The sequence below is a fragment of the Lissotriton vulgaris genome, chromosome 10 (assembly GCF_964263255.1).
Source record: "Lissotriton vulgaris chromosome 10, aLisVul1.2, whole genome shotgun sequence".
Classification (NCBI taxonomy): Eukaryota; Metazoa; Chordata; class Amphibia; order Caudata; family Salamandridae; genus Lissotriton; species Lissotriton vulgaris.
In genome coordinates this window covers 27,347,237-27,375,071 of record NC_141698.1, presented here as the reverse complement: position 1 = coordinate 27,375,071, position 27,835 = coordinate 27,347,237, and the positions used below count along the sequence as shown (strand labels likewise).

At 47.6% G+C, this 27,835-nt stretch overlaps 1 protein-coding gene across 1 annotated transcript in view; it reads right to left on the bottom strand.

The window, feature by feature from the left end:
* Positions 1–27,835, bottom strand: part of RBM10 (RNA binding motif protein 10) — a 185,696-nt gene that overhangs the window by 32,355 nt on the left and 125,506 nt on the right. The window contains exons 12-17 of the mRNA XM_086940312.1: positions 25,890–26,050; positions 25,608–25,705; positions 25,379–25,469; positions 23,777–23,924; positions 22,807–22,913; positions 351–486 (exon numbers count right to left, since the gene is read on the bottom strand). Coding sequence (XP_086796438.1) covers positions 351–486; positions 22,807–22,913; positions 23,777–23,924; positions 25,379–25,469; positions 25,608–25,705; positions 25,890–26,050 — 741 coding nt within the window. The remainder of the gene's footprint in view (positions 1–350; positions 487–22,806; positions 22,914–23,776; positions 23,925–25,378; positions 25,470–25,607; positions 25,706–25,889; positions 26,051–27,835) is intronic.

Below are 27,835 nucleotides of genomic sequence, written 5' to 3'. Positions count from 1 at the left end.
AATAAGGCAAAGTCAAATCACGAAGGACAAATGATAGATGTAACACCTTTATGTCAGATACCTACAAAAAAGTCTCGAAACCCCTGTCCACCACAAAGCTTGAACTAAACGGTTGAAGCAAAACTCACAACTGTTGTGCACTGCACACGTAGGCAGAATCTAAACACGACTCGCAGAAAAGTCACCCTCCCCCATCATAATAATGCAAGGGATTCTACTGGACAAGTCCCTTTGGATCATTCAATTAACAAAGTTTCAAATTATTGCTACACCATTTTAAGCATTTAGGCCTTTCAAAAACGTGCGTATGGGCATGGTGCCTTGAAGAACCTGCTTAGCGTGTTACTTACGGTACTGTTTGTATGGCTCCTGCTCATTTGGGACTGTACCAACTGGTGCTGTGGGCTGTCCTGCAGTGGCAGGCTGCGGGGGGCTCACTATATCGGCCTTGAGCACAGCCGGTGAAACGATGGTGTACGGCTGAGCCTAGAAGAGGGAACAATGTCATGCAAGTTGACCACATACTTCTCAGTAGATGTCAGACACTGGTAATCGTGATCTATCGCATGACTTTCCTTCACATGCCTAATGTGATCAACTGCAGACTGTTTAACAGGGGAGAGAGGTGCAGCAGTCTAAAATTCTCAAAGATCTGGAAGGACCCCTCCTCCAGCCCACATTCACTTTAATCTCTCCTAAGATGATGATGGTTGTTTGGAGCTAGGCTTTGCTCTGTGAGGGAATTGTGCATCCATAGGAATTCACCCCAAGACAGTCATTTTTTTCATACACATCCATAGAGTCTCTTCATCCCCAACTGCTCCTAAACACGCTGCCAGCGCCACCCTGAAAAACAATTCTACATCATTTTAAGAAGGGCACCATTTATTAGACCAACACAACATGTATAAGACTAGTGCAGTACGAAGGGACCTATGTGGTCCGGAAATCTAATGTGTTCGAACACTTGGTTAATTATCCTAAAAGAACTAAATAGAACTAAATAAACTAAGTATCCTAAAAGAACTAAATAGAACTCATTCACATAATTGGTGGTTATCCTAAAATTCAGGCATGAATCTAAACTTTGTGGACCTACACAGGGATACCTCTGCACAAGCCATTAAGAATAACTATTTGGATGGTAAGTTATTCCTGAAGTGCTCAAGGAAGCAGTGAAGAGGAGTGTCAAATATCCAGCAAATATGTATGCCCTATGTGCCACTTCAATGTACGATCTGCAACCCACTACACATACCTTTTAGTTTCAATGCCAATTGATGCCCCAACAATATTAAAATCATAAACAAGTGGGATATTCGTCATCCTATCATCACCCAAGTGGGCAGAGACAATACATTGAGTATCAGTTCTCTTGAAAATTGCAGAGCGTGTTTGTCAAACACCCATCTTCTAAACCAATTGTGTTACACTGACTGCCAGTGGTGATGACCGATTCAGAAAAGGGGGCGGTGATGAACAGGGTGTCTGAATTAAGCAGACCACTCTTACCCAGTCCAAAGATCAGGGCTTGATCCATCACCAAGCCGGGCCGAAGACGGCTGAAATGCCAGAAACCGGTCCCCGGAAGCTTGTTTCCTTCCCAGTATAAGAATTGGCTTGGTAGTTTAGTCTGCCCTGTTCCCATGATGCACTGGGCCAGGGTCAGACTAATTTGCATGTAGCCAGGTTCTGAGCTGGGATGGTGCAGTGAGCTAAAAAACGGTGATGGATCAAGCCCTGATCTTTGGACTGGGTAAGAGTGGTCTGCTTAATTCAGACACTCTGTTCATCACCACCCCCTTTTCTGAGTGGTGATGATCAGCACTGTGGAGGATAGCAAGCAAATTAATGTGCTGAATACACAGAGTAGAACATCAACTTCAATGAAGCAGTGTAAGGACCATGGTGATGCAAGGGGGGCTGACTAGGACAGCATTGCATATAGTCATGGCCATGCAGAGTAGGACCTACTAAGCCCAGGTGTGAACTTTTGGGCACCATCGGAGCGGGAGGAAAAGGCCCAAAATGGCATCAGTTCCACAGCGCTGCGGGCTGAAGGTGTGAGGGGAGAGGAAAGATGCAAGGGCAAAGGGTCACAGTTATTATTGTATTCTTTTTGAGAGGACAAATGTAGGAAGCTGGCTCCTTATGTAATACACCGCAAAGTGATTATGTTGTGTAAAGAGTCCAGCGATTCCCCGAGAAGTGTACAGGGCTCAATGTTAACCCAAGGTGCTCAATTTGTGGTAGTGTGATCAAGCAGCCTTAGGCCTAACACAGAGGAGTGTAAGACATTTGTTATACACACAGCGGCAAATTAATGGCATATGACTCAAAGAGGAGATTCACACAAATTTTATGAAAATAAGCTTCTTTCAAGATTTATTTTAAGACCAACATGTAAGTTAAAAGAGAAGTATGTTTTGAAATAAAAACACTTTTCTATTTAAAAAGTGGACATTTTGTGCAATTTTTCACTTCAGCATATTAAACTTAAGAGAGGAAAGCAAGAATGCAGTTTTGAAGGTAAGTACAAGACTTACAAATCGGATTTCAGGTCAACGCCAGGCACGGATCACATGAGTACCAAGACTGTACCACCAGCGGCAGAGGGATACCCGGTGTAGAGGTCTAATTCAGGGTCGGGCACCCAATGTTAACCAATGGAGACGGGGGTGATCGAAGCTGCGCTGTTCACAGGTAAGTAAAGCAGTGCCATGGGTCAAATTCCAGGAGTTTAAGGTAAGCACGGGAAGGGGGGGAGGGGCATAAGGCAGCACCAAACGTACACCCTCAGTGGCACAGGGGTGGCCGAGTGCAGACTGCCAACACAGAGTCGGGCGCCCAATGCAAATAAATTGGAGAGATCGGTTTTGGAAAAAGGCTGCAGACTCAGGCCAAAAGGTTGATTGGAGAAAACTCCACAGCTGCCCAGGTAAGTTCTGTTCTGATGCTAGGGGACGTAGGGACAGCGTTGGTCAAGCACCCCAGAGACCGGTGGGGGCAGGGATTATCCCACAGTGGACTCTGGCTCAGAATCCCAGGGAAAACTTTGCAGGACCGGTGGGCCACTTGGACTTGGGAGCAGAGGTGGGTCTGGAGGCGGTTTCGCGGTTTCTCAGGGCAGAGCTCTTTGGTTGTAAGGAATATGCTACTTACCAGTATGCATCTGTTCTTGGCATAGAGGGCTGCAGAGTGGTACACTTATGAATAGATCGCCATCTGGTGTTGGGCTCGGATGATTGCACTCGTTTTTCTCTTGGAGAAGTCGTTTGTCGTCACAAGACCGATGACTCCTCCGTTGGGTGCTAGTGCGCATGGGCATCGGCTCCATCCTTAGATTGTTTTGCCATAGTAGGGTTAGATGGAGTAGTGTGATAGAATACAGAAAGAGATGCCCATGTAAGTGTATCTAAATAAGATAATGTTGGAACAGACACAGGTTCCCGGGGAGGCAGGGAGGGCATGTATCACTCTGCAGCCCTCTATGCCAAGAACAGATGCATACTGGTAAGTAGCATATTCCGTTCAAGGCATATGGGCTGCAGATGGTACATTTATGAATAGACTATACAGCAGTTACCTCCCTAGCGGTGGTCACCAGTGTCTGTTGCAACAGTTTGAAATAAAGTCTTTAGTACAGCCTGGCCCACTCTAGCCTGTTGTGTTGCCTGCACATCAACACAGTAGTGTTTTGTGAAGGTATGCGGTGTAGCCCAAGTTGCTGCTTTGCATATGTCATCTAGGGGAATGTTTCCTAAGAATGCCATAGACGCCCCTAGTTTACGTGTAGAATGAGCTCTAGGAGGAACAATTAATGTCCTCTTTGCTTTTATGTAACATATTTGTACACATTTTACAATCCACCTGGCAATGCCTGCTTTGGAGATAGGATTGCCCTTATGTGTTGGGGAAAACGCTACAAATAGTTGTTTGGTTTTTCTGAAAGTTTGTGTTCTTTCTATGTAATACAATATTGCCCTTTTGACATTTAATGTATGTAGGGCCCTTTCTGCTACAGTCTTAGGTTTTGGAAAGACTGGTAGTTCCACTGGTTGATTGATGTGGAATGCTGAAATTACTTTAGGCAAGAATTTTGGGTTTGTTCTAAGAACCACCTTATTCTGGTGTAACTGTAGGAATGGTTCTTGTATTGTGAACGCCTGTAATTCACTCACTCTTCTGAGGGAGGTAATGGCTATAAGGAAAATCACCTTCCATGTAAGGAATTGTATTTCACACCTATGCATAGGTTCGAAAGGTGGTCCCATTAGTCTGGTGAGTACTATGTCGAGATTCCAGACCGGGGAAGGCAGTAGTCTTGGTGGAATGACTCTTTTTAGGCCTTCCATGAAGGCTTTTATTGCTGGCACTTTAAACAGGGATAGGTGTTGCCTGTTTTGCAGGTAGGCTGCTATAGCTGCAAGATGTACTCTAATGGAGGTGTAAGCAAGGTTACATTGCTGTAAGTGTAGTAAGTAGCAGATAATATTTTGTGTGGATGCGTCCAGAGGGTTGATGTTGTTACTGTTACAGTATACAGCAAACCTTTTCCACTTTGCTGCATAGCATGCTCTGGTGGTAGGACGTCTTGCTTGCTTAATGATGTCCATACAGTTTGGAAGTAAATGTAAGTATCCAAATTCTATGACCTCAGGAGCCAGATCGCTAGGTTCAATTGTTTGGGTTCTGGGTGCATTATTTCTCCATGGTTCTGTGTAAGGTGCATGGGTAATATTCTTAACTTTTGATGTGGCACCTGTGAGAGTTGCAGGAGCGTGGTGAACCACGGTTGTCGTGCCCACGTGGGTGCTACTAGTATCATGGTCATTGTGTTGTTGTAGTTTTCGAACCACTAATGGAATTAGTGGGAGAGGGGGAAAAGCGTATGCAAATTTGTTGGACCAATTTATCCATAATGCATTGCCCTGCGACAGGTGGTGTGGGTACCTGGATGCGAAGCTTTGGCATTTTGCGTTCTGATGAGTGGCAAAGAGATCTATCTCTGGTTGTCCCCATCTTTGGAAGAATGGCTGCAGTATTTGGTCGTGCAGTTCCCATTCGTGTATTTGTTCTGACTCTCTGCTTAAGATGTCTGCTATCTGATTTTGAACTCCTGGTAGGTGTTCGGCTAACAGATAGATGTTTTGAGGAATGGCCCATCTCCAAATCTCCTGCGCTAGTCTGGATAGTTGGAGAGAGTGTCCCCCCCCCCCGTGTTTTTGAATATAATACATTGCTGTCATGTTGTCTGTTCTGATCAGGACTGCCTTGTTGAGAATTTTCATTTGAAAAGCTTTTAATGCTAGAATGCAAATGCTACTTACCAGTATGCATCTGTTCTTGGCATGTAGGGCTGCTGACATTCATATCTGTGCATAGTCCGCCACCTAGTGTTGGGTCCGGATGATTGCACATTGTTGTCCTGGAAGAGTCTTCGAAGTATCACGAGATAGGTGGCTCCTCCCCTGGACTACAGTGCGCATGGGCATCGCCTCCATCCCCAGATTGTTTTTAGCCATTGGCAGAGATGGAGTGAGAAGTGAGTGATGACCATGCTATGAGCATATATGTGTATATGAATACATACTGCAGCTGCTACAGGCGCCGGGGAGGAGGGTGGGCGATATGAATGTCAGCAGCCCTACATGCCAAGAACAGATGCATACTGGTAAGTAGCATTTGCAGTTCGAGGCATGTGGGCTGCTGAATTCATATCTGTGCATAGAATACATAGCAGTCCCTCCATTAGCGGCGGCCGCCCGTGCCAGCTGCAGCAGTCTGAAAAAGTGTTTTTAGAACAGCCTGACCAACAGCTGCCTGTTGTTTTGAATGCACGTCTACACAGTAGTGCTTAGTGAAAGTATGAGTGGTAGACCATGTGGCTGCTCTACAGATGTCTTCTAAGGGAATGTTACCTAAGAAAGCCATAGAGGCCCCCAACTTCCTAGTGGAGTGGGCCCTCGGTGGTATAGTGAGAGTGCGCTTTGCTTTAGCGTAGCAGATCTGAATGCACTTTACTATCCATCTAGCTATTCCTGCTTTGGAGATTGCATTTCCCTTGTGTTGTGGGCAAAAGCAACAAAAAGTTGTTGGGTTTTGCGGAAATCTTTTGTCCTGTCCACATAATACATCAAAGCCCTTTTTACATCAAGGGTGTGGAGCATCCGCTCCGCCAGCGTCTCTGGGTTTTGGAAAAACACCGGCAATTCAATGGTTTGGTTTATGTGAAAGTGTGAGACCACTTTTGGTAAGAACTTAGGGTTAGTGCGGAGCACCACCCTGTTAGCATGTACCTGGAAGAAAGGTTCTTGGATGGTGAGCGCCTGCAGTTCGCTGACCCTCCGTAGCGATGTGATTGCTACTAGGAACGCAACCTTCCAGGTTAAAAATTGCAGCTCGCAAGAGTGTAGTGGCTCAAAGGGAGGACCCATCAGCCTTGTAAGAACCACATTGAGGTTCCATTCCGGAGCTGGTGGAGTCCTTGGTGGAATGACTCTTTTGAGTCCTTCCAGAAAAGCCTTGATAGCAGGGACCTTGAAGAGTGACAGGTGCTGCCTATTCTGGAGGTATGCTGCCATAGCCGACAGGTGAATGCGGATGGAAGAGTAAGCTAGATTACAACGATACAGGTGAAAGAGGTAGCATATGATGTTTTGAATGGAAGCGTCTAGCGGGTCAATGCTGTGCTCCACGCAGTAGACGACAAACCTCTTCCATTTAGCCGCATAACAAGCCCTAGTAGTGGGCTTTCTTGCCTCCCGAATAATGTCCATGCAATCGGGAGGAAGATTAAGGTAGCCAAACTCTAGGACTTCAGGAGCCAGATCGCCAGGTTGAGCTGTTGCGGATCTGGGTGCTGAATGTCGCCATGGCTCTGCGTCAGAAGGCTGGGAGTGAGATGAAGCCTTTGATGCGGTACCACGGAGAGTTCCAGAAACGTGGTGTACCACGGTTGGCGAGCCCACGTTGGAGCAACCAGGATGAGCGTCATCGAGTGTTGCCTGAACTTGCGTGCCACCAGCGGTATCAGAGGTGCTGGGTGTGAGAAGGTGGCCTGATATGCAGTGCTCACTATTCTAGTGAACACTATGTATCAGTCCAGCAACCCTTATTGATGATTGGTTGTAAGTCAACCTTATAGACCAGCTATCCTAGTAGCGTGGATACGAGCAGTCTAAGGCTAAAGACTCGAGAGGGCGCGTTAAGCCAGCTGTTTACCACACATATACCCCTTGAATACCAAGTGAAAGGACACCACACAAGTGTTATGAAAATAAACAGTTATTTATTTAAAGATCACAACAGCCCTGTACTCTTTATGAGGACAGGGTACTAAGCACAAACCAAAACTCTTACAAAAATACTTAAGTTAGCACAGTATATACAAATGCCCGAGGGGCACGGAAAACCATATACTCTGAAAGTGGAATGCGAAATTCCTAGCAGGTAAGTACAGTACTAATAGCTTTTGGAATCGCTAGGACTTGACTAGGGAATCGTTAGATTATGTCTAGGAGGCCTAGGGGACTCGGGTGCCGTGTGTGCACTCTCACGCGAGATGCGGGACAAGAGTCTATGGTAGCTAGGAATTAGAAAGTTAGTGTTCTCGGGCGAACCCGACCTGGTAGGGAGAAAACGAAAGTAGATTCTGACCCTTGGATAGTGAGGCTATGCTGGGGCACCGAAATGCCGAAGTTACCTAGCCCAGGGGCTGCAGCTGCATAGGTCTGAAAAGACGTCGGGAATCCTCGTAGACGGACCAGGAGCCGGAAGAAAAGATGCTGGCCGGTGACCAGTGAAGAAAGTTCAGTCGGATCCAAGCCTGGATCTTGAAGATAGATGACACCTGAAAGCAGAGGGGACCAAGTTCGAGACTACTAGCCAGTAGTCAGTGGGCACCAGGAGGGCACCGGATGGTAGCCACCTCGACTAGGTGAGTGGGTGACGCTTGACTCGAAGATCTCACGGACCAGGAGGCGTTGTCGGCGACCAGGATGGAGGATCGAGCTGTCCCACGAAGATAGAAGCTGTCGGCGTCGCTGGACCCAGGATTGGGCAACAAAGCCTTGGCAAATTCAAGCCCACGCGGTGGACCTAAAAATGGCGTCTGGAGTGGACCAGGAGGGTCCGGGGTGCCTCTCTTGAAGAAGGAAGCAAAGGCCAGCCTGGAGCAACCAGACCAGCAGTCGTGAAGTCGTTGGGCGTCGTTCAGAGGGCCACAAGCCAGCCGGCTAGTAGCCAAACAACGCGGTGCACAGCAAACAGCAGAAGGGCCCCACGCAGATCGTGGAGATGCAGGGGGGCTGATCTTGGGTGCTGGAGCTGCGCAGGGTCGGGGCTTCTCGGACCCCAAAGCACTCACCAGTGGAGGACACGGTGGGCTTGCAGTAAAGATGTCGTGCAGTCTTGGCGATCGTCGGTCCCTTGAGGTCTCGTCGCACTCACGGTTCTCAGCTGGGCTGTAGAGGTGAGTAGAGGTCAGAGGTGCCAGGGAAGCCGGGTCTCGTCGAGCTGGGTCGTCGGATTCGTGATGAAGGACTTGCAGCAGACCGCAGTGTTCTTTAGGATGGTGCCTGCGGATGCAGGGTGACTACTCCTTAGCCACAAGGGAGAATCTTGAAGAAGAAATCGTGAAGTCCTTTCGAAGAAAGTGGTATCTTGATTCCAAAGATGATCTAATTTGAACAGGGGGCCCGCTCCTATCTTTATACTAAAAAAGGGGGCTGACCCGGTGACTAGGTCCTGCCTATGGGTGGGACCAGGAGGGGGGTGGTTACACCCCTCTCCCCTGCCGGACTTCCCCAGGCCAGGGGCTGGTGTGCCCCTGGAACTGGTTCTGACTGGCCTATGCGTAGTGAGCACCGGGGTGCCACTCAGCAGTCACCTTCCTGAAAAGCCCTGCCTACCCAGGATACACAAAACCATGTCTGGGACGGTGCTAGCACCGCCCCGGACAGGAAACCCTTTGTCCAGGCCTCCCTCGCTGGAAGGACTCCCAGCAGCAGGAGGTCAGACTCGTGTCTGTGGTGGCAGCATCCATTTTGTGGAGCTGAGGCTTCAGTTAACTTTAACCGGGGTTCACAGTTACATACATGTCGTGTCCCTCTAGAAGGGTGGAATGCTAACCCCGTCGCCAGAATTGGCGAGGGGTTAGTATTCCAATTCGTATGACACCTTACTCGACATGTTTTGATAAAGCAATACCAAAGTTAGCATTTAACCGCGAGGATTATAATGCACTTAAGAGTATATGGTATGCGATATCATGGAACAGCTATTAGGACTTGGTTCCGCAAGCTGCAGACAGGCTCAGCTCATGCCAGAGCACCATCTCACACGATTCCAAGCACTCTGCCTTCAGGATTGTCAAGGCCTGCCATAGGAGTGACTGATAGGAATCTGTGTGTCCATTTTAGGGTTAGGTATAGGTATACTACACCTACAGCAAAGGGTGATTACACGACTTTGCCCCAGCTGTCATGCAGCCAGTTGTGTCAAATTTAGGAGGCCAGCCAGGGGTGGCATAATACATGCTGCAGCCCCTGGCAGCCCTGGGTACACCTATGCCCTGAGTTACAGGGTCTGATAAGGTGGCCCAGTACCAATTGGAAATGTACCTAGGGTACATGGAATCCATTTTAAAGAGAGAGCAGTAGGCCTGGGGTCCTGATTGGCAGGGTCCCAGGTCGACTATGTCCAAAACCAGCTAAAACACAGGGCAAAAAGTTGGGGGCAACCATAGTCAGGATGTACCTTCCTACACTGGGGGAAAAGCGTACGCAAATCTGCCTGACCAGTTCATCCACATCGCATTGCCCTGTGATTGGGGGTGTGGGAATCTGGCGGCGAAGCTTTGGCATTTTGCGTTCTCCTTTGTGGCGAACAGGTCTATCTCTGGATGACCCCACCTTTGGAAGTACGGTTGGAGTACTGATGGATGTAACTCCCACTCGTGCATCTGATGGCTGTGTCTGCTGAGCAGATCCGCCATTTGATTGTCCTTGCCTGGGAGATGTTCTGCCATGAGAAAGATGTTCCTCTGAATGGCCCACTTCCACATGCTCTGAGCCAGATGAGACAGCTGTGGAGAGTGTGTGCCTCCCTGCTTCTGGATGTAGTACATGGCCGTCATGTTGTCCGTCCGGATCAACACGACCTTGTTGCACAGATGTACTTTGAACGCCTTTAAGGCCATGAAGATTGCCATCAGTTCCAACACATTGATGTGCATCTTCCTTTGCTGAAGTGTCCATAGTCCCTGCACAGTGTAGTGGAGTACATGCGCTCCCCATCCCTGGAGAGAGGCGTCCGTTGTCAGGATGATCTGTGGGACAGGCTCTTGGAATGGTCGGCCCTTGCAAAGGTTTTGTGGATTCCACCAATGCAGAGAGTTGTATGCCCGACCGCTCACCAACACTAGGTCTGTTAGTTGCCCATGAGCCTGAGTCCACTGACGTGCTAGGCACTCCTGAAGCGGACGCATATGTAGTCTCGCGTGCGGGACAATGGAGATGCAGGAGGCCATCATGCCTATCAACTGCATGAACACCTTCGCCGGAAGCGAGTGCTGGGGTCTGAACCGTTGGATCAGCGCCTGGATACTGGCGATTCTCACTGAATTCGGCTGCGCAGTGGCTGCCAGAGTATCGATCGTCGCGCCCAGATACTGTCGACCGTGGGCGGGCTGGAGATGGGACTTTGGGTAGTTCAGAGAGAATCCCAGATCGTGCAGGAGATGAATGGTGTGTGACACGTAGTCCACGCACTGCTGCTCCGTCTTTGCCTGAATAAGCCAGTCGTCTAGATACGGAAAGACATGGATGTGCTGGCGACGGAGATGCGCCGCCACAGTCGCTAGGCACTTTGTAAATACTCTCGGTGCCGTGGTGACCCCGAACGGCAGGACTCTGAACTGGTAATGCTGGTCTAAGATCTTGAATCTGAGATACTTTCTGTGTGAAGGATGCAGGGGAATATGGAAATAGGCATCCTTCAGATCCAGCGTTGCTAGGAAGTCCCCTTGCTGAAGCAGGGGAAGCACCTGCTGCAATGTGAGCATATGGAAGTGCTCCGAGTTGATGTACCAGTTCAGGGGCCTGAGGTCCAGGATCGGCCTGAGTGATCCGTCCTTTTTGGGGATTAGAAAATACAGGGAGTAAACTCCTGTTCCCCGTTCTTGCAATGGAACGAGCTCTATTGCCCCTTTTTGCAGCATGACCAGTACTTCTTGCTGCAACAAGGTCAAATGCTCGTCGGACATAGCACGGCCTCTTGGCGGTATGTCCGGTGGAATGGACGTAAGTTCTAGACAGTACCCGCACTGGATAATAGACCTCACCCACCTGTCCGTGGTGATGGACTTCCACGCCGGCAGGAACTGCTGGAGTCTCCCCCCGACAGGTGTCGTGTGATCGGGGGGGAGTGACAAGACGTCACTGCTTGTTGGAGGCGGTGGACCTGGAGGCATTGTTTCCACGTCCCCTGCCTTTGATATTATTGCCTCTGTAGCCACCCCTGCCCTTGTTGTTGTTATACGAGGACTGGGTGTTACCCTTGTAGTATTGCGTTGACTGGGATGCCTGGCCCCTTGAGGTGCCTCTTGAATTGGAGCGGCGAAAAGAACTCCCCCGAAACTGCTGGCTTTGCAAAGCCCCCATAGACTTGGCAGTTTCAGTATCTTTCTTCATCTTTTCTAGGGAGGCATCCACCTCAGGGCCGAACAGATGGTCAGGATTCACTGTTTGACCCAATATAGTGGTTTGTATGTCGGGTTTGAACCCAGAAATTCGAAGCCAGGCATGGCGTCTAAGTAAAACGCTAGTATTGATAGCCCTGGAGGCAGTGTCTGCCACGTCAAGGGCACATTTGATGGATGCATTTGTTATAAGTTTACCCTCCTGAATGAGCATCTCCCCCGCCTCCTTGTATTGGTCAGGCAAGTGTTGCAGGATGGCCTCTAATGTGTCGTAATGGGCTCTATCATAACGTGCAAGCAGGGCTTGGGTGTTAGAGATTCTCCATATGTTTGCTGCCTGCGCAGCAATGCGTTTGCCTGATGCTTCAAATATTTTGGATTCCTTATCTGGGGGAGGAGCATCACCAGTAGTCTGCGAATTCGCCCTTTTTCGAGCGTTGGACACCACCAGGGAGTCCAATGGCAAATGTCCCTTAATGTACGTGGGGTCCGTGGGCGCCGCCTTATACTTCCTGTCGATGCGAGGGTTGACCACCCGCGCCCGGGTGGGTTCCTTGAACACCTCCTGGGCATGCTTCAGCACCCCTTTAAGCATCGGCAGTGTCTTGACTTGTTTTTCGGCTACCGAGAAGGTGTCGACCAAGAAATCGGCATCCACGGGGTCGGAGTGCAGTTCGACGTCATGGTTCGCTGCAGCTCTCTCTATTAATGCATTGAATGCCGCCGAGTCCTCCGTCGGGGACGTCTTCGCGGCGAAAAGTTGAGTGTCCTGGCCCGACTGCGGGTCGTCTGCGTCGCCTCCTGCTGTCCAGGGCACATGCTCCTCTTCCGGATCAGAGTACGCAGGATAGTTGTACTCATCCTCTTCCTCGTCCACCTCAGGCACGGGGGAGTGTGCCGGCGAGTGTTCCGGGGCCTGTGGAGACAGAGGTTCCATCAGAGCCGAAGAGTCTCTCTTGTTCTTGAGTGGAATCCTAAAAGGTTCCAAGGCCGGCTCCGATGTAATCTTTCGCTTGAGGAGCGATAATTTCCCGGTGTTGGCGTCGATGATCACCTCACGACGTTCCTCCACCGCCAGCGGTTGGAGCCGAAGCTTCGATACCACCAATGCAGCCTTCGGCGTCAACACTTCTTGAGAGTGTCCGCTCTGCTTAGGCGTGAAAGCCTTCGGCGCCGACTTGGGAGGAAGGGTAAAACGAATGGGCGTTTGTTCCTTGGCAGGTTTCGGCGTGGGCTTAGGCACTACAGTGTCCTGGCTGGGAACCACAGTAGACTGTTGGATCCGCCTTAAGGATTCTCCCACCTTCTTTGTAAGGGATGCCGAGGGCTGAACCGTCTCGAGCGACTCTTCGTCTCCGAGAGCCCGGTCGTCGGTAGGCCTCTTCTTCGGTGCCGACGCCCCATGGCCTGGCGCACCGTCGGCGTGACGCTTCTTCGAAGCCGTCTTCGGGTCCGCGACCCCTTTCGGTGCCGACGCAGCCGCGTCGGGTGCCTTCACCTTCGGCGCCGACCCCAAAGGCTTCGGGTCGGCCATTTTGGCGCGGCTCTTGTGGTCGGCCATCTTGGCGTGGCTCTTCAAGTCGGCCATTTTGGGTTTCGTGGAAGTTGACGCCTCCAGAACCTTCTTCACTAGCGCCACTTTCGGTTTCGGTTTCGCATCCGAAGGGGCGAGACCAGTTGGCTTCACTTTCGGTTTCTTGGCAGAAATGTCCGTGACCGGGCCCGGGGGCGGGGACGTAGGACTTAAAGTTAGATCTTGGGTAAGGCCCGAAGGCGATCCCTCGACCTGGGCCGTATGACGGGGAGTAACCCCGGAGTCTGGTTGGGGATGCTCTTCCTCCGAGCTATCACCCATCGTGGCACAAATCAGTTCGTCGTCCCCTACCTCACCGGAGACTTCGTCGTAGGCCTCCTCATCCGCGTCATAGGTCTCTTCCTCAGACGCGGGGCCAGAGTCCGATCCTTGTACGTCGTCCGCTTCCTCGACAGATTCCTGAAAGATGTCATCAGGCGGGGGCGCCGAAGCCGACAATTGAGCCTGGAGCCGATTAGCCCGGCGAATCTTCAGAGTCTTCTTACTCCTAAATTTGGAACACGCCATGCAGGTGTCTTCACGGTGATCCGGTGACAAGCATGTATTGCACACGGGGTGCACGTCGAGGTGCGAGTATTTAGAGTGACACAGCGGACACTTCTTGAATGGAGTCCGCTCCATAGCAAAGGGTGTAGTGTAGGCCCGTCCGCGTCGAAAGCACGTGGAAGGGTTGTAGGAGATCGGAGCTGAGAGTCAGTAAGAAACCCGAACGCAACTATACCGACGCCCAGCCTAAAGACCTTTTGGCCTCGAGTAAAAGTCGAACAACTACCGGTTCCGATAGAGGGAACCGAAAACACATCCGAACCCGATGGCGGAAAAAAACAATCTGGGGATGGAGGCGATGCCCATGCGCACTGTAGTCCAGGGGAGGAGCCACCTATCTCGTGATACTTCGAAGACTCTTCCAGGACAACAATGTGCAATCATCCGGACCCAACACTAGGTGGCGGACTATGCACAGATATGAATTCAGCAGCCCACATGCCTCGAACACACTTCTAGTTGATGTGCAGTCTTTTTTGCTGTACAGTCCATCTTCCCTGTACTGTATATTTCTCCATATGCGCTCCCCATCCGGTGAGTGATGCATCCGCTGTTAGTATCACTTGTGGAATTGGTTCTAGGAACGACCGCCCCCTGGAAATATTTGTTGTGTTCCACCACTTCAGAGAGCGATGTGTGCGGTTTTCTACCAACACCAGATCTGTAATCTGACCTTGAGCCTGATTCCACTGTGTTGCTAGACATTCTTGCAGCGGACGCATTTGTAGTCTGGCATATGGTATTAGCAGTATGCAAGAGGACATCATCCCTAATAGTTGCATGAACACTCGAGCTGTTAGTGAGTGTTGTGGTTGAAATTTTTGAATCAATGTGAGCATTGTTTGAATCCGGACTGGATTGGGGTATACTTTGGCTTTTTCTGTGTCTATAGTAGCCCCTAGATATTGTTGAACTTTGTTTGGTTGCAGGTGGGATTTTGTGTAGTTCACCGTAAACCCTAGCTGGTGCAGCAACTGAATTGTGTTTTGTGTGTTTTGAAGACATTCTTTTTGTGACTTGGCCTTTATTAGCCAGTCGTCCAAGTAAGGGAAGACATGTATTTGTTGTATTCTTAGGTGAGCTGTAACCACTGCTAGGCATTTTGTGAACACCCTTGGTGCTGTTGTGACCCCAAACGGAAGGACTTTGAACTGATAATGTTGTCCTTCTACAACAAACCTGAGGTATTTCCTGTGGGCTTTGTGAATTGGGATATGAAAGTAAGCGTCTTTTAGATCCAGTGTAGAAAGAAAGTCCCCTTTCTGCAATAAAGGAAGTACTTGTTGGAGCGTGACCATGTGGAAATGTTCCGAATTTATGTATGCATTGAGAGGTCTGAGGTCTAGTATTGGCCTTAGAGACCCGTCTTTTTTGGGAATTAGAAAGTATAGAGAGTATACCCCTGTTCCCTGTTGATGTTGTGGAACCTTTTCTATGACATGCTTTTGTAGCAGTGATAGTACTTCCTGCTTTAACAATGTTAGATCTTGACTCATTGGACGCTGTTTGGGGGGGATGTTTGGTGGGGTAGCTGTGAGTTCTAGGCAATAACCATGTTGGATAATTCGTCTCACCCACTTGTCTTATGTGATGTTTTCCCAGACAGGTAGGAACTGTGATAGACATCCCCCGACCGGTGTCTGGGGGGAGATGTATGAAGTCACTGTTTTGGGGTAGGAGAGTTGCGGTTGTTGTTGTTATTTCCGCGACCTCTACCTTTGTTGTTGTTACCTCTGTAACTGCCTCTAGAAATACCTCTGGGTGATGTTGGTGTAAAAGAGGTGGATTGCTGGCTTGTGCCTGTATTCTTTGATCCGCCTCTATAGGTGGACCTACGAAAAGAACCCCTTTGAGTTGGCTGTTGCAATGCTCCCATTGATTTAGCCGTTTGTGTCCTTTTTAGGTCTCGCTATTCGATGCGCATGCGCATCGAGCTTGCGAGACTATGGGGGCTTAAACAGTGTTTAACTAACTTGCAAGGAATTGTGGCGATTCCTTGCAGTGCCCGTGACTTATAAGCTCAATGCGCATGCGCATTGAGCTTAAAAGCGCGTGCACATGCCCCCAGCCACCTGCCTTGCCCACTCTCTCTCTCACAGCCTCCCCCAGCTCCGCCCCCTCACTTCTTGGTTGCACGGCCGCTAGGCCGTGCCTCCCCTACTCTCCTCCCCCCTCCTCCTCCTACTCTCCTCCCCTGCCTGCCGTGTCGCACCTCTCCCCGCTCCGCCCCCTCCCCTGCCCGCTGTGTCAGCTTTCGGGAAAACAGCATCTCAGGGGCTGCCTCCACTTCTATGCAAGTCAACAGAGAAAATAAAAATCAATTTCCCCGATTTATTTTTTTTCTTGCTTCCAAATGTTTGTCCTCAACACAATTAGGTTCCATTAAATCACTGACTTAACAAACCTGCATCAACTCAAAATATTTTTTTGGCGTTTTATCACCCTTAACTGCATGGCCTCCCCTCGCTCTCCAGTCACAGGTACGAGTATGTATACATGGGCGTTCATTGTGTGCGCATACATGCCGATAATAACGGGTGCCGCGTGGTCGAGTTCATGTGGTTCCGCAGTATAAAAAACATCAAACCTATTGCACATTTGTTTTGCCCCTTGCTTGGGATTGGGTGGGACAGATTCCTGATGATTGGTAGAACGCGTCACAATACACACAGCCATCTTGGAGTTGGGTTGTTTTAATACATTCTGAAAGAAGTCCGTCTTTTTTGGGGGGAGGGGTGTTCCAAATGCGAACGTTTTTTTTTTTATTATCTAGTAACAGTATAAGAGTAATATTATGTATTTAGTGTTTAAAGGCAAAGTTATGTTGCATAAAAAAACGTTTTGAAAATAAATGCCTGCCTGCTTTGTTTGATTTATTGATTCGAACGCTGACGTAAGCTTTTCATTTGAAGGAGATGTTGCTCACTTACGGCGACAAGCTGAGAGAGTCCGCCTTCCTTGTCGGTCTGAAACCTTTGCTGTTGTCCTACTTTTGTGTCAGCTAGCTGCAGTGCATCCTGGGAGCTGGGTTGCTTCTGTGGTGAGTCTGGATGCTCAGGTGATTCTGTGCACTGCGCACAAAGCTAAGAACAAGTTAAAATACTTTTATTTTTTTTAACTTGTTTACTTTCACTTTGACGGCCGCCGGGCCGTCTCTCGCGTTTCTCCAGGCTGCATTGGACCGCTCATTAGCCGGCTCCTTTGTGGTGCAGAAGCACAGCCTGCTGCAAGCCGAACCACTGGGCATTACACGTTTGGCTCGTTTTATGGCCTTCTCCTTCTGTTGTCCTTTTGTAAACCTGGATCTCCGGGGCAGTAAATACAATAAAACAAATATCTGCTTCACAGATTCCATGTTACAATCACTTTAGGAGAGGACCTGGCTGCAGCGCCTGCAGGCTGGTTTGTGCACAGAGACATTACCTCAAAACAAGGATTTAGAACGTCCTGTTTAGCAATCATCCCCACACACTCCCAATGATCCCAGACTTTCAGCTTATCAAGGGGGGGCCTCGCGTTTGGTCCTGGGGTTCATCTTTTTGGGCGCAGATATGCCCCTCCCCCTTGTTTTTCGCTTGCCACAGACCATGCCTTAATCGCTTGTGTAAACGGGCACAAGAGACAAAGCTCGTGACATTTATTAATGTAATGCTCTAAATATGGAAATCACTCTCCCCATCGCAGGGCTCGAGTGACACAGATTTATTCCTTTGAGTTTTCTTTTTATAGTGCACTTAATCAACATTAGAAGGTCTGCAGCTGTACTAATATGAAGAGCTTTCACATTACATTGTTCTCAGTTCGGCGGTAAATGTTTCCATATTACACTATGGTTTGTTTTTTTTGGATTTACTTTAAGCTAGTGCCTTTATAAATTACAATAACTTTCATTTAAGTATTAATTATTCGAAAAAAAATTAAAAGCCATTGTTATTTGTAAAATCAATATTTCACCTCTGTTCTTGCATTTTCGTCACAATAAAATACACTGAACATATTCTTCACAAAAGTTATTTACAATAGTTTAAGCTATTGCTATTATAAATTACAAGAACTTTTATTTAAGTATTAATTATTTAAAAAAATTAAAAGCCATTTGTATTTGTAATATGAATACATGTAAGTCACGTACATACAAAACATGTTGCATTACAAATGCTATAGGTGTCCCATTTGAAAAAGTTAAAAGTATTGGCATTGTAAATGACAAAGCTATTAATTTTGCTATTTTCAAGACCAACACATAAAAAAAGTTGTCATTTACAAAACCAATAGCTCCAATTTTTCTAATGCGAGACCTATTGCATTTCAAATGCTTGTTCATCTTTTCTAATGTCTCATCTGTACCTGAGCCGAAAAGTGTTTTCTCATCAAAAGGTTGGTTCAATAAGGATGTTTGTACCTCTTGTTTGAACCCAGAGACTCTGAGCCATGCATGTCGTCTTTTTTTTTTTTTTTTTCATGCATGTCTTTTTAACATGATACTGGTGTTTATGGATCTTGCTGCAGTGTCTGCTGCGTCTAAGGCGCACTTAATGGAAGTGTTAGTTATGATCTTCCCTTCTTGTATGAGCGGATCTGCCCTTTTTTGATGTTCCTTAGGGAGATGTATAATGTGTTTTTCTAACTCCTCATAATGAGCCCTATCATAACGTGCAAGTAGCGCTTGCGTATTAGCTATGCGCCAGCTGTTTGCCGCTTGGGATGCTACTCTTTTGCCTGAAGCGGTACAAAAGGGGGTGGTGATGGACGGAGCATCTGAATCAATCAAACACTCACACCCAGTCAAAAGATCTGGGTTTAATCCATCACCGTTCTTTAGCACACTCTGCCACCCCAGTTCAGACATGGCTATATGCAAATCAGTCTGACCCTGTGCCTCATGGGAACAGTCCAGCCCGAACTGCCAAGCCCTTTTGCCTGAGGCATCTAGTAACTTGGACTCCTTGTCAGGAGGAGGAGCTTCTCCCGTAGTTAATGAATTTTCTCTCTTGCAAGCGTTTGTGACTACTAGCGAGTCCAGAGGTATTTGTCCTTTGATAAATATTGGGTCCTTTGGGGTTGCCTTATATTTTTTATCAATTCTTGGGTTTAATACCCTAGCCCTCCCAGGGTCTTTGAATATGTCTGATGTGTGATTGAGGAGACCCTTAAGCATTGGTAGTGTTCCTGATGTTCTTTGTGCAGCAGGTAGTGTTTCTAAAAGGAAATCCTCTATTTGAGGTTCCGTATGTAAGTCTACCTTGTGGTATTTTGCTGCCCTATTAATTAACTGTGCAAAACCTGTATTATCATCAGGTGGTGAAGGTTTTGAGGGATACAGTTCAGGGTCATTATCATTATCTGACCCTGCTTTATAATCTTCCCATGGTTCTGCGTCTTCTGGGATAGTGTCTTCATCCATAGGAAGTTCTCCCTCCCCTGTGTCACTTTCTACATCTGTTTGAGGTGTAGATGGTCGTGGTGTAGAAGGTGGAGGAATAGCAGGCAGAGTGTGAGGAAGAGGAGAAGAGGGTGTGTCTTTAGGTTGTGGAGAAAGGGGAGGAGTTGTATTTGCCCCCATTGTCCTCTTTTTAGGAGGAGGAGCTTTGTCGTCCAACTGTTCATTCTTCCTCTTTTTAGGTAGTTTTGTCACCACCTTGCCAGTTTGTGGATCGATAAACAAAGTCTTTTGTTTTGGATCTGTCTGATGCTCCTGTGTCGGTACCGAAGTTTTTGGTTCCGAAAGGTGCTTTTGCTTCTGACTGTCAGTGTTTTGTGTTTTCGCACCGAGAGTTTGCTCGAATCAGATTTTTCCGGTGTCGAGGAAGTCTTCGACGTCGAAGCATGTTTCGGTTTCGACATGTAATGTTTCGACTGCGAGCTTTCCTTGGTATGGAGCTTTGGTGTCTATGTCGATGTCGACCGCTTCTCGGATCCGACATGGTGGGATGCAGAGTATTTCGGTTTCGTTGCCGAGGGCGGGGCGTCTGAAACTTTTTTCGGTAGTCTGACCGGGCTCGAAGGCGGGGTCGACCCCAAACGGGGTCGGTTTTTTGGTAAGAGGACGTCGTCACTCACGGTTTGATGAGCGTCGATTTCTTCGACGTCAGACTCGTCCACTCCCGACCCCGACTCGTCCTCATCTTCTTATTCTTCGTCTTCGGGGTGCTGGGCCTCGAACAGCTCCGGGATTGCCTCCGACTGCATTCTCGACACCTCGTGTCTTCGGGCTCGACGGTTTCTAATCGTCGACTTGGAGGAGAATGCTGCGCAGGCTTCACAGTCCCTGGATTCGTGTTCAGGTGATAAACAGAGGTTGCACACCTCGTGTAGGTCCTTGTGTGGGAACGTAGCACCACACGTTAGACATCTTTGAATTGAGTCCTTTCCATGGACTCCGGGCTAGACTACGTCGATATAGGCCTCCCGGTCTCGTCGACGTAGAAGTTGGAAATTTTGTTCTTGACGTCGAAGCGCGTCGAAATGGAAATGAACTTGCGCTCGATAACAATACCGTCAAATTGGAAAGGGAATACGCGCCGAAATAACTTTTTTCTCAAAGTCGATCCGGAGCGCTTCGATCCTCATCCGAACCCGATGGCGGAAAAAAATCTAAGGATGGAGCCGATGCCCATGCGCACTAGCACCCAAAGGAGGAGTCAACGGTCTCGTGACGACAAAAGACTTCTCCAAGAGAAAAACAAGTGCGATCATCCGAGCCCAACACCAGATGGCGATCTATTCATAAATGTACCATCTGCAGCCCTAAACTAGATTTAGAGGCGTTACAGGTAGGGACCAATGGATTCCTTACCTGTCTACACCCTCTATTATGCATACCTCCTTTGGGAGAGGGGCATAGCCCTAGCCTTGATTGGATAAGTCCCACCATCTTCAAGATGGTGAGCACTGAAAAATGTGCTTCACTTCGCCTCCAGGACCTGAGAGGTGGAGTTGACGAAGGGGGGCACACCTCTTCTCACTTAGTTTTCCCGGCGGTTCTCCAGCCAAAAGTGGGGGTATGAACCCGGGGGCTGCCATCTGCTGCTAGCAGCGGAGGCTGGCGTCACATTCCAGAGCCAGCAAGGCCTTGGAAACTCCCCTTTCAAGCACTGTGCTCATCTTGGGGGAGAAGGTGTGACACCCACGCCCAGGATGGGCTTAGTTTCTGGCCTCAGAGAGCAGGAGCGCTCGACCCAGGGGTGCAGAAATATGTCTGGTGGTGGCAAGCTGCCTAAAACTAGTCCGGGACCACACCAGGGTTGGTAGGCTCTGAGGCGCCCTCATGAGTACATGGTTTAATAAATTCAACATGGGCATCAGTGTGGGTTTATTAAGAGGAGTTGTTTTGTACCAAACACTCCTGGGTTCGGCAGGGGCGGCCTTAGGCATGTGCAAGCTGAGCACCTGCACAGGGCCACCAAACCCCAGGGGCCAACACGCCAATATATATCCTTAATATAATAATCCTAAGAGGATGGATACATATTTGCGTGGTGGCCCCTGGCAGGGATTTGGCGATGTCAGGCTCTATTCCGCTTCCAAACACCCTGACCCTCTCCCCCGCCTCTTCACTGGCCCCCGCGCTCCGCCCCGCCTGGACCACCTCGTCAGGGGTCCCCTACCTACACTCCCAGCCCAGGGCCGCCATGAGCCTAGAGCCGCCCCTGGATTCGGTGAAGCCATCATGGTGCTGAGGAACTAGAGTTGTCGAGTTTTCAGCCCATGTACTCTCTATGGCTTCCCTGGCACTTACAATATTAAGAAGGAGTAGTTTCTGTCCTGTAACTCCAGTTCTGTAGTAGGGGTATCTCTGTTATAGTCATAAGCGCCCGCCCTCCTCCCCGGTGGAGAAAGATGTTCATGTAAGGAATGCTACAGGTCTGGCGCGTTGCGCCTTCAAAAAGAACTGAAAGTAAAAGGGACCTGCTGTGCATTCTGGGATACTGAGAGAGTTCTGGAAAGTTCTCTTAAAGGCACAGTATCCTGTTCTGAGCCGCATAATGGCAGCCTATAGGGCTTGTCTGTCCACAACTTTCTCTATCATTCCAGAGGCTTTTGCTGGTAGGGGAAGGTTTTTTTCTGTGGAGAACACTGGACAGGCTGTGCTGCTTGTGGTGTTTATGGTGGAATTTCTAGTTGAAGTACTGGACAGTGTAGCCTGTGGATATAGGCTGCATTATCTGTCTTTAAATTCTCTCTTAAGTGTCTGTGCAGGTCTGCATTTATTGACAACTTAAGAGATTATTTTTGATTGCTCCGGGGTCCACGCACATGGGCGGGACTATTCACTAGATTATGACTATACACAGAGATCCCCTACTACAGAATAGACATATTGTAGGAGCATATTTGCTCATGCAGATATGCCCACACCTGAGAGTTAGTGTACCCTGCCTTGAGGCTTGCAAGGCCTGCTAGAGTGGTGACGTAACTATGCCTTAGGCAGTGCTGCTTTGACATAGCACACAGGCTTTGTCTGCACCAAGGCATGCCGGTTGCAGTGGCAGTTTGCATGGCTCTGGCACTGGGGATCTGGTTGGCAAGGACCCTGTGCACTTTCAATTGAAACCACATCATGTTCCAGGCAAAAAGTAAGTGTGTGTGTGTGTGTGTGTGTGCGTGCGTGCGTGTGTGGGGGGGGGGGGGGGGGAGGTTGGGGGCAGGGGGGCGCTAACCATGTCAAAAGGGCACTTTCTAACAAAAAAACGAATCAGAATAGCTAGCAATAGCCACTGGATTAATCACTAACCTTGGTTTCTGGAGCAGCATCCTGCTCAGTGACAAGCGCGTTGATGCCTTGTGAGGGTTAGTAAGCACTACATAAATTCATTCTACAATTACAAACCTTCTGGACATGCACCACTCGCAGTAATACACAACTTGAAACGCCTAATACAGACTGTAGAATAAGGCACTCGCACAGAATATTAAATAACCTGTCCCAAAGTCTCCACCTCTACAAGCTATCAAGTGCCCTCACCTGGGATCCATCCTGCTGAGCTCCGGCTGGTGCAGTTGAAATTTGGGCCGCCTGTTGATATAACACTGGTGGCTGAACAACATCAGCAACAGCTTCCGCAGGTGTCTCTGCACCAGAGAGAGAATGAAGCAATTAAAATGGAGAAAACAAAGACTGTACATCCATCACCATTCGGTGGGAAGAGGGAAAAAAGTATTTCAGGCTGTGACTTACAATGTTAAAAAAAAGTGCATTGAGAGCATAAACCTTTAGTCTCAATCAAGTTAACTCTCTGGCTCTTTACAGCTAGAGAAGTGCCCACTGGTACAACATCATCCTTTCTTTTTCTTCGGAGTGTGTAGTTACAGTGGGCTTTTTAATCCAAATGCATCTTAAAGAGTGAAACTGTATTCAAATTCTCAGTAGCTGAACTTAAAGACAATTGATGAGATGATATATTTTTTAAAATCTCCTACATTAAACAATGTTACAGCTCCTACACACTGCTGGAGGTATTTGAATTTCGACTATACAAAGACAATCCTATGATGAATGATTGGTGTAGTAGATCATCAGTCAAGTGGTATGGCTATGCTAAGTAAGGTCTCAGCGATCATAAGAGGAGATTGCAGTGTGGCTGATGCGCTGCGAGTATAGGAACAGCAGAGGTGCTGCAGGTCAGCGACGGACAGAATGGGCTGTAGGAATCATTAATGAAATAGCAAGGCTGCTGGAGGTCAAGAGTGAAGAGCAATGGCAGAGTGTGGGGTCCTAGAATCAATAAGTCAGGACAGAGCTGAGAAGCACCACCAGAACATTGCTTGGATCTCAGCAGTGGATTAGGTACGAATACATTGTAAGACATGCATTTCGAGTTGTGTTTGAGCCAGGTCTCTGCCACAGGCCAGGCTCAAGCACTCTGTTCTTATATGAACTGCACAGAGCAGCTCAGTGTTTCTGGCAGGGTTTGTGGCACTCTTGGTCAGATTACCTGTGCTCTGCCCCTGGGCACTGGCAGGCGTCTCGGTCGCTGACTGCTGCTGGGTGTAAGCCTCGTCCTGAGAGTAGTAGCTGTAATCTGCCTCCTCAGCACCAGCAGTCCATGCTGGGTTGGCCGCCCCATCACTACCATGTGAGGCCTGCAGTAAACAGATAAGGTATCTCATTCGATGCTCTGACTACACCAATTCCCTCTTTCTCCTCCAATGTCAATTTCCTTATATTTCCTCTTATAGTGCACAACCAGGTGGTTGTGTGAAACGGTGGCTGCACCACAGTGTACAGGCTGATGCCTTTTAACATCCTGTACTGCTGAAAAAGGAGCTTCTGTTACTGTGCTATTTCACCAAACTACCACACCCAAGTCCTTCCTTCAAGAAAGCATTCGTGACTACTGGCGTGTATAATACACGCTCCTAATTAGTTGATAGGCACTGGCCAGGCAAGTAGAAAGAATAAGGTGCGTGAGAGCTAGTGTCTTCCCACAATCTGCATACAAAACCTCTCCCCCAAGCAAAATGAGTTGTGTCAACGTGTTAGTATGTTATGACAATATGCCTAACTGCACATCCACCTTAGAGCTGCTGTACTTTTAACACTTTTTTTTAAACGCAGATAATGGAGTCTACGTAAACCTTTGTGCGCTGGCCTATTTCCAAGTGTCTGGACTGCTTTCTCAATGCTTAACTGATGTTTAACTTTGTGTTTTATAAATCAGGAATGATATGGTAAAGGCGGCAAAGGGTGATGGTCTATACTTCTAAACTCACATAGCAGCACAATTATCCACAACTGAGCCACTATTCAAGTGGGTCTCTCAGCTGGAACTATTCTCTTGCCAGCCACTCGGATGGACCCACTGCTAAACTCAGGCCTACGTGATTTAAAACAGTCCCAGTTCATCATTACTGATCCTTATACTCTTGTAAAAATGCACTGCTGAAAAGACACGGTCAACTGTTTGGCAAATGATGATAGAGGTATATTTAAAAAAAAGATATGCCAAAAGGAAGGCAGTCCATAAAAGCAAATCCAGTCATTCATCCATGTTTATTGGGAACATGACAGCTGCCTTTTTATTTTGTGCGAGCCCCTTCTTGGGATTACAAGCACACTGGCACTGCCGTCAGCTCTGAATTCATTAATAAAGACTTGGCTCTATAGCACAGTTTAATAACACAGGTAGGCTGGGTAACCTTGAACAGGGTGCACCTCAGATGATCCTGGCAACATATCTCTAGGCTGTGATGTCACTAAAAAAGGTTAAGGGCAATATTATGCATCTCACACATAAAGGTTCCTCTTGCAGACCATGCCCACCAGACACTCACTGCCATGTTTTACAAAGACACTAGTGCTGAACACCTTATACTTGCCAGTATAGTTCTGTCCTTACAAAGGCCTGAAGCAGCCATTTCACATTTTTTTTGCCGGATTCCTATCATATGTATAGTTTAGCTTGCCTTTTTTGGTAGTTTAATACGGTACTGCAACACTAAGGTCCTCTTCAATTTTAAATATGTTAATGACAATCTTAGCAACAAACCAGTGCCAGACCTAAAAAGTAAAGCAATCAGGGAGCCAAACATCTGACCTGCGACAGGGCCCACTGGGCGGCAGCAATTGCAGTGCTAGCTACAGAGGCAGTGCTGATGCGGTGAGCTTCAGTAACCATCATCATGTCCCTGGGGGAAAAAAAAAAGAGGCTAGAAATGCTTTCAACTTATGCAAGCATCAGGTAAGCTGAGTGGCGAGCACAGGTAGTTAGCTAGTTGCCTGTTGTAAACAAGGTATCCAAGGATGCACACTGTGTTCAAACTCACCTTTTGGAACCTTTGGCGAACTCAAAATTCATGACCTTGCCATCGATAATGAGTGGGGGCCGGAGAGCCTGGAGAATCTGCAGCAATTGAGCTGCCTCCTAGGAAGCAAACAAGGAAATGTTTATAGAGAAGTAATGAAGAGTTCTCTCCATCTGCGGATCCACCCAGAAAGCTCCAATTTTCGCACCTTCCCACTTCAAACAAATATACCCAACAGCTAGCGTCAGAACTGAAAGCTTCTTCAAAGCTTTTAAAGAGACCAACCAGGTTCAAGAAACTTACAACAATGGTGGAAAGCTGGATGAAAGCAAAGCCCCGGTTCAGCTGTGTCACTTTGTCCTTGATGACTCTCACATTGGTAGAAGTCAGGACAGCGTAGGGAGCAAGGGCGCTCAAGATGGACTCCAGCGTGGTGTGTGGACTTAGGTTACGTAGAATGATGGCTGACAAGATATAAGTAAACACAAACTGGCAGTCAGCAATATTTCAGTACTTATCGTCAAAAGTGCACATCAATCTTTCACTGGGACACCAACACATGCCAAATACATGAATACTCTGTAAAACTCTCACACACAAATATAAATTCAGCACATCCAAGTAGCCCAATCTCCACATTTATGTATGTATGTGGGATTTGGATATCACAAACCTAGCCAAAACAGCAGCGAAGAATTGTAAAGGGTCAAAGTCAAGCATACAGTCGAACAATAGAAAAGGCAGCTAGTTGTTGTATTGTAACATCATTGAGATGAAATTCATGGGTGAACCAGGAAAGCTGTACATTTCTGATAGGTAGATTCAGGAGAAAACAAAACCCGAATTCAGCTAAGGGTCATTTGTGTAGCTTGCTCAAGGTTATTCCAAAGAACCAGTCAGACTCTTCCAATTGCAGGGATATGTTGTGTATTTCGGACGTACAAAAAAATGCAATACTCTAGAACACTAGCGTTGGAAAATGTAGCTATTCTGATTTTGGATCACCACAAAAAAAAAATTAGCTTTCAAGTCTTATTTGTTTGTCTCGATGTACTAGAACAGAGGAGCGAGACTGCATTCTACAAAGAAGACAATGAACACAGATGAACAGCAAGAAATGCAAGTCTTTGCAAGAAATAAACTATTTTGTTTAAGATTGCTCACATGACACTTGATCACCGGTTGCAACATGTATATTCCCTTTAGGTCAGCCTATGCCGTCTCGCCAGCCTACTTCATTTTAAATTCACAATATACCTATATCTAGGGGCTTTTGGTCAGTGGTCTTCATCCACTGGCCTGATAAATTGTCATTCACATTTTGTTTTCACCCATAACAGTGAAGGCAAAGGGCAGTTGGTCAGCTCACTTCAGCCATATTGCATAAGGGAAATAAAAAGGAAACTTCACTCGATGGTATTTGGTAGAACTCCTTGGGTCACCAAGAGGCTGAGCCTTTTTCCACTATGTGACCAAGTACAACGCAGCCTCCGTGAAATTTCCCAAACATGTTCCTAGCCATAAGAAGTGAGGCCACTGTCCTGTATGCTCTGAGGTTCCTACTTAAATTTTAGCAACACTCAGGCAATCAGCTTTCAGAGTAAAGCACAGAAAGGGAGGTAGTCAAAACAGTTTGGATCGATGCATGAAGACATTTAAAGCCACACACCCAGACTCTTACTTGAAACAAGGGCTGCAGTTTCACATGAAAGAACATTAGAGAGCTCTAATTTTGAATCGGTGAGTACTTTTGACATACCCTACCAGCAACTATTTGTAATTGAGATTGAGACAACAGATTCATTGATTTAGAAATAGGGGACAATTCTAAACTGATATATCATTAGCGACCTCTCTTAATAACAGGGTTATTTCTATCTGGGAGACCTAATGTACTCTTCCGTGAAACAGAAAGAAAAGCATAAGTGAATATAGAACTCTGTCCACTTTTAGAGCATAGGAAATTAACAAAAGATCAACAGCAGAGACGATACAACGCCACTATAAGTATAACTTACACTTAAACACAACTATCCACAAAACATCTATTATTTTTAGGGCCAAGTGCCCCAAGATTTGGGTAAAAGTGTGCTTTATAAATCAACATGATGGTACAAAGACGTCAATCACCTGCTCCCCTCCTCAATCCAGCAGCCAATACTCACACACAAAACAGGCCCCATGTAAACCACGACCACTAATACTACCAATTGGGCTAAGAACTTCCACAAACTAAAGTAAAGTGAAGA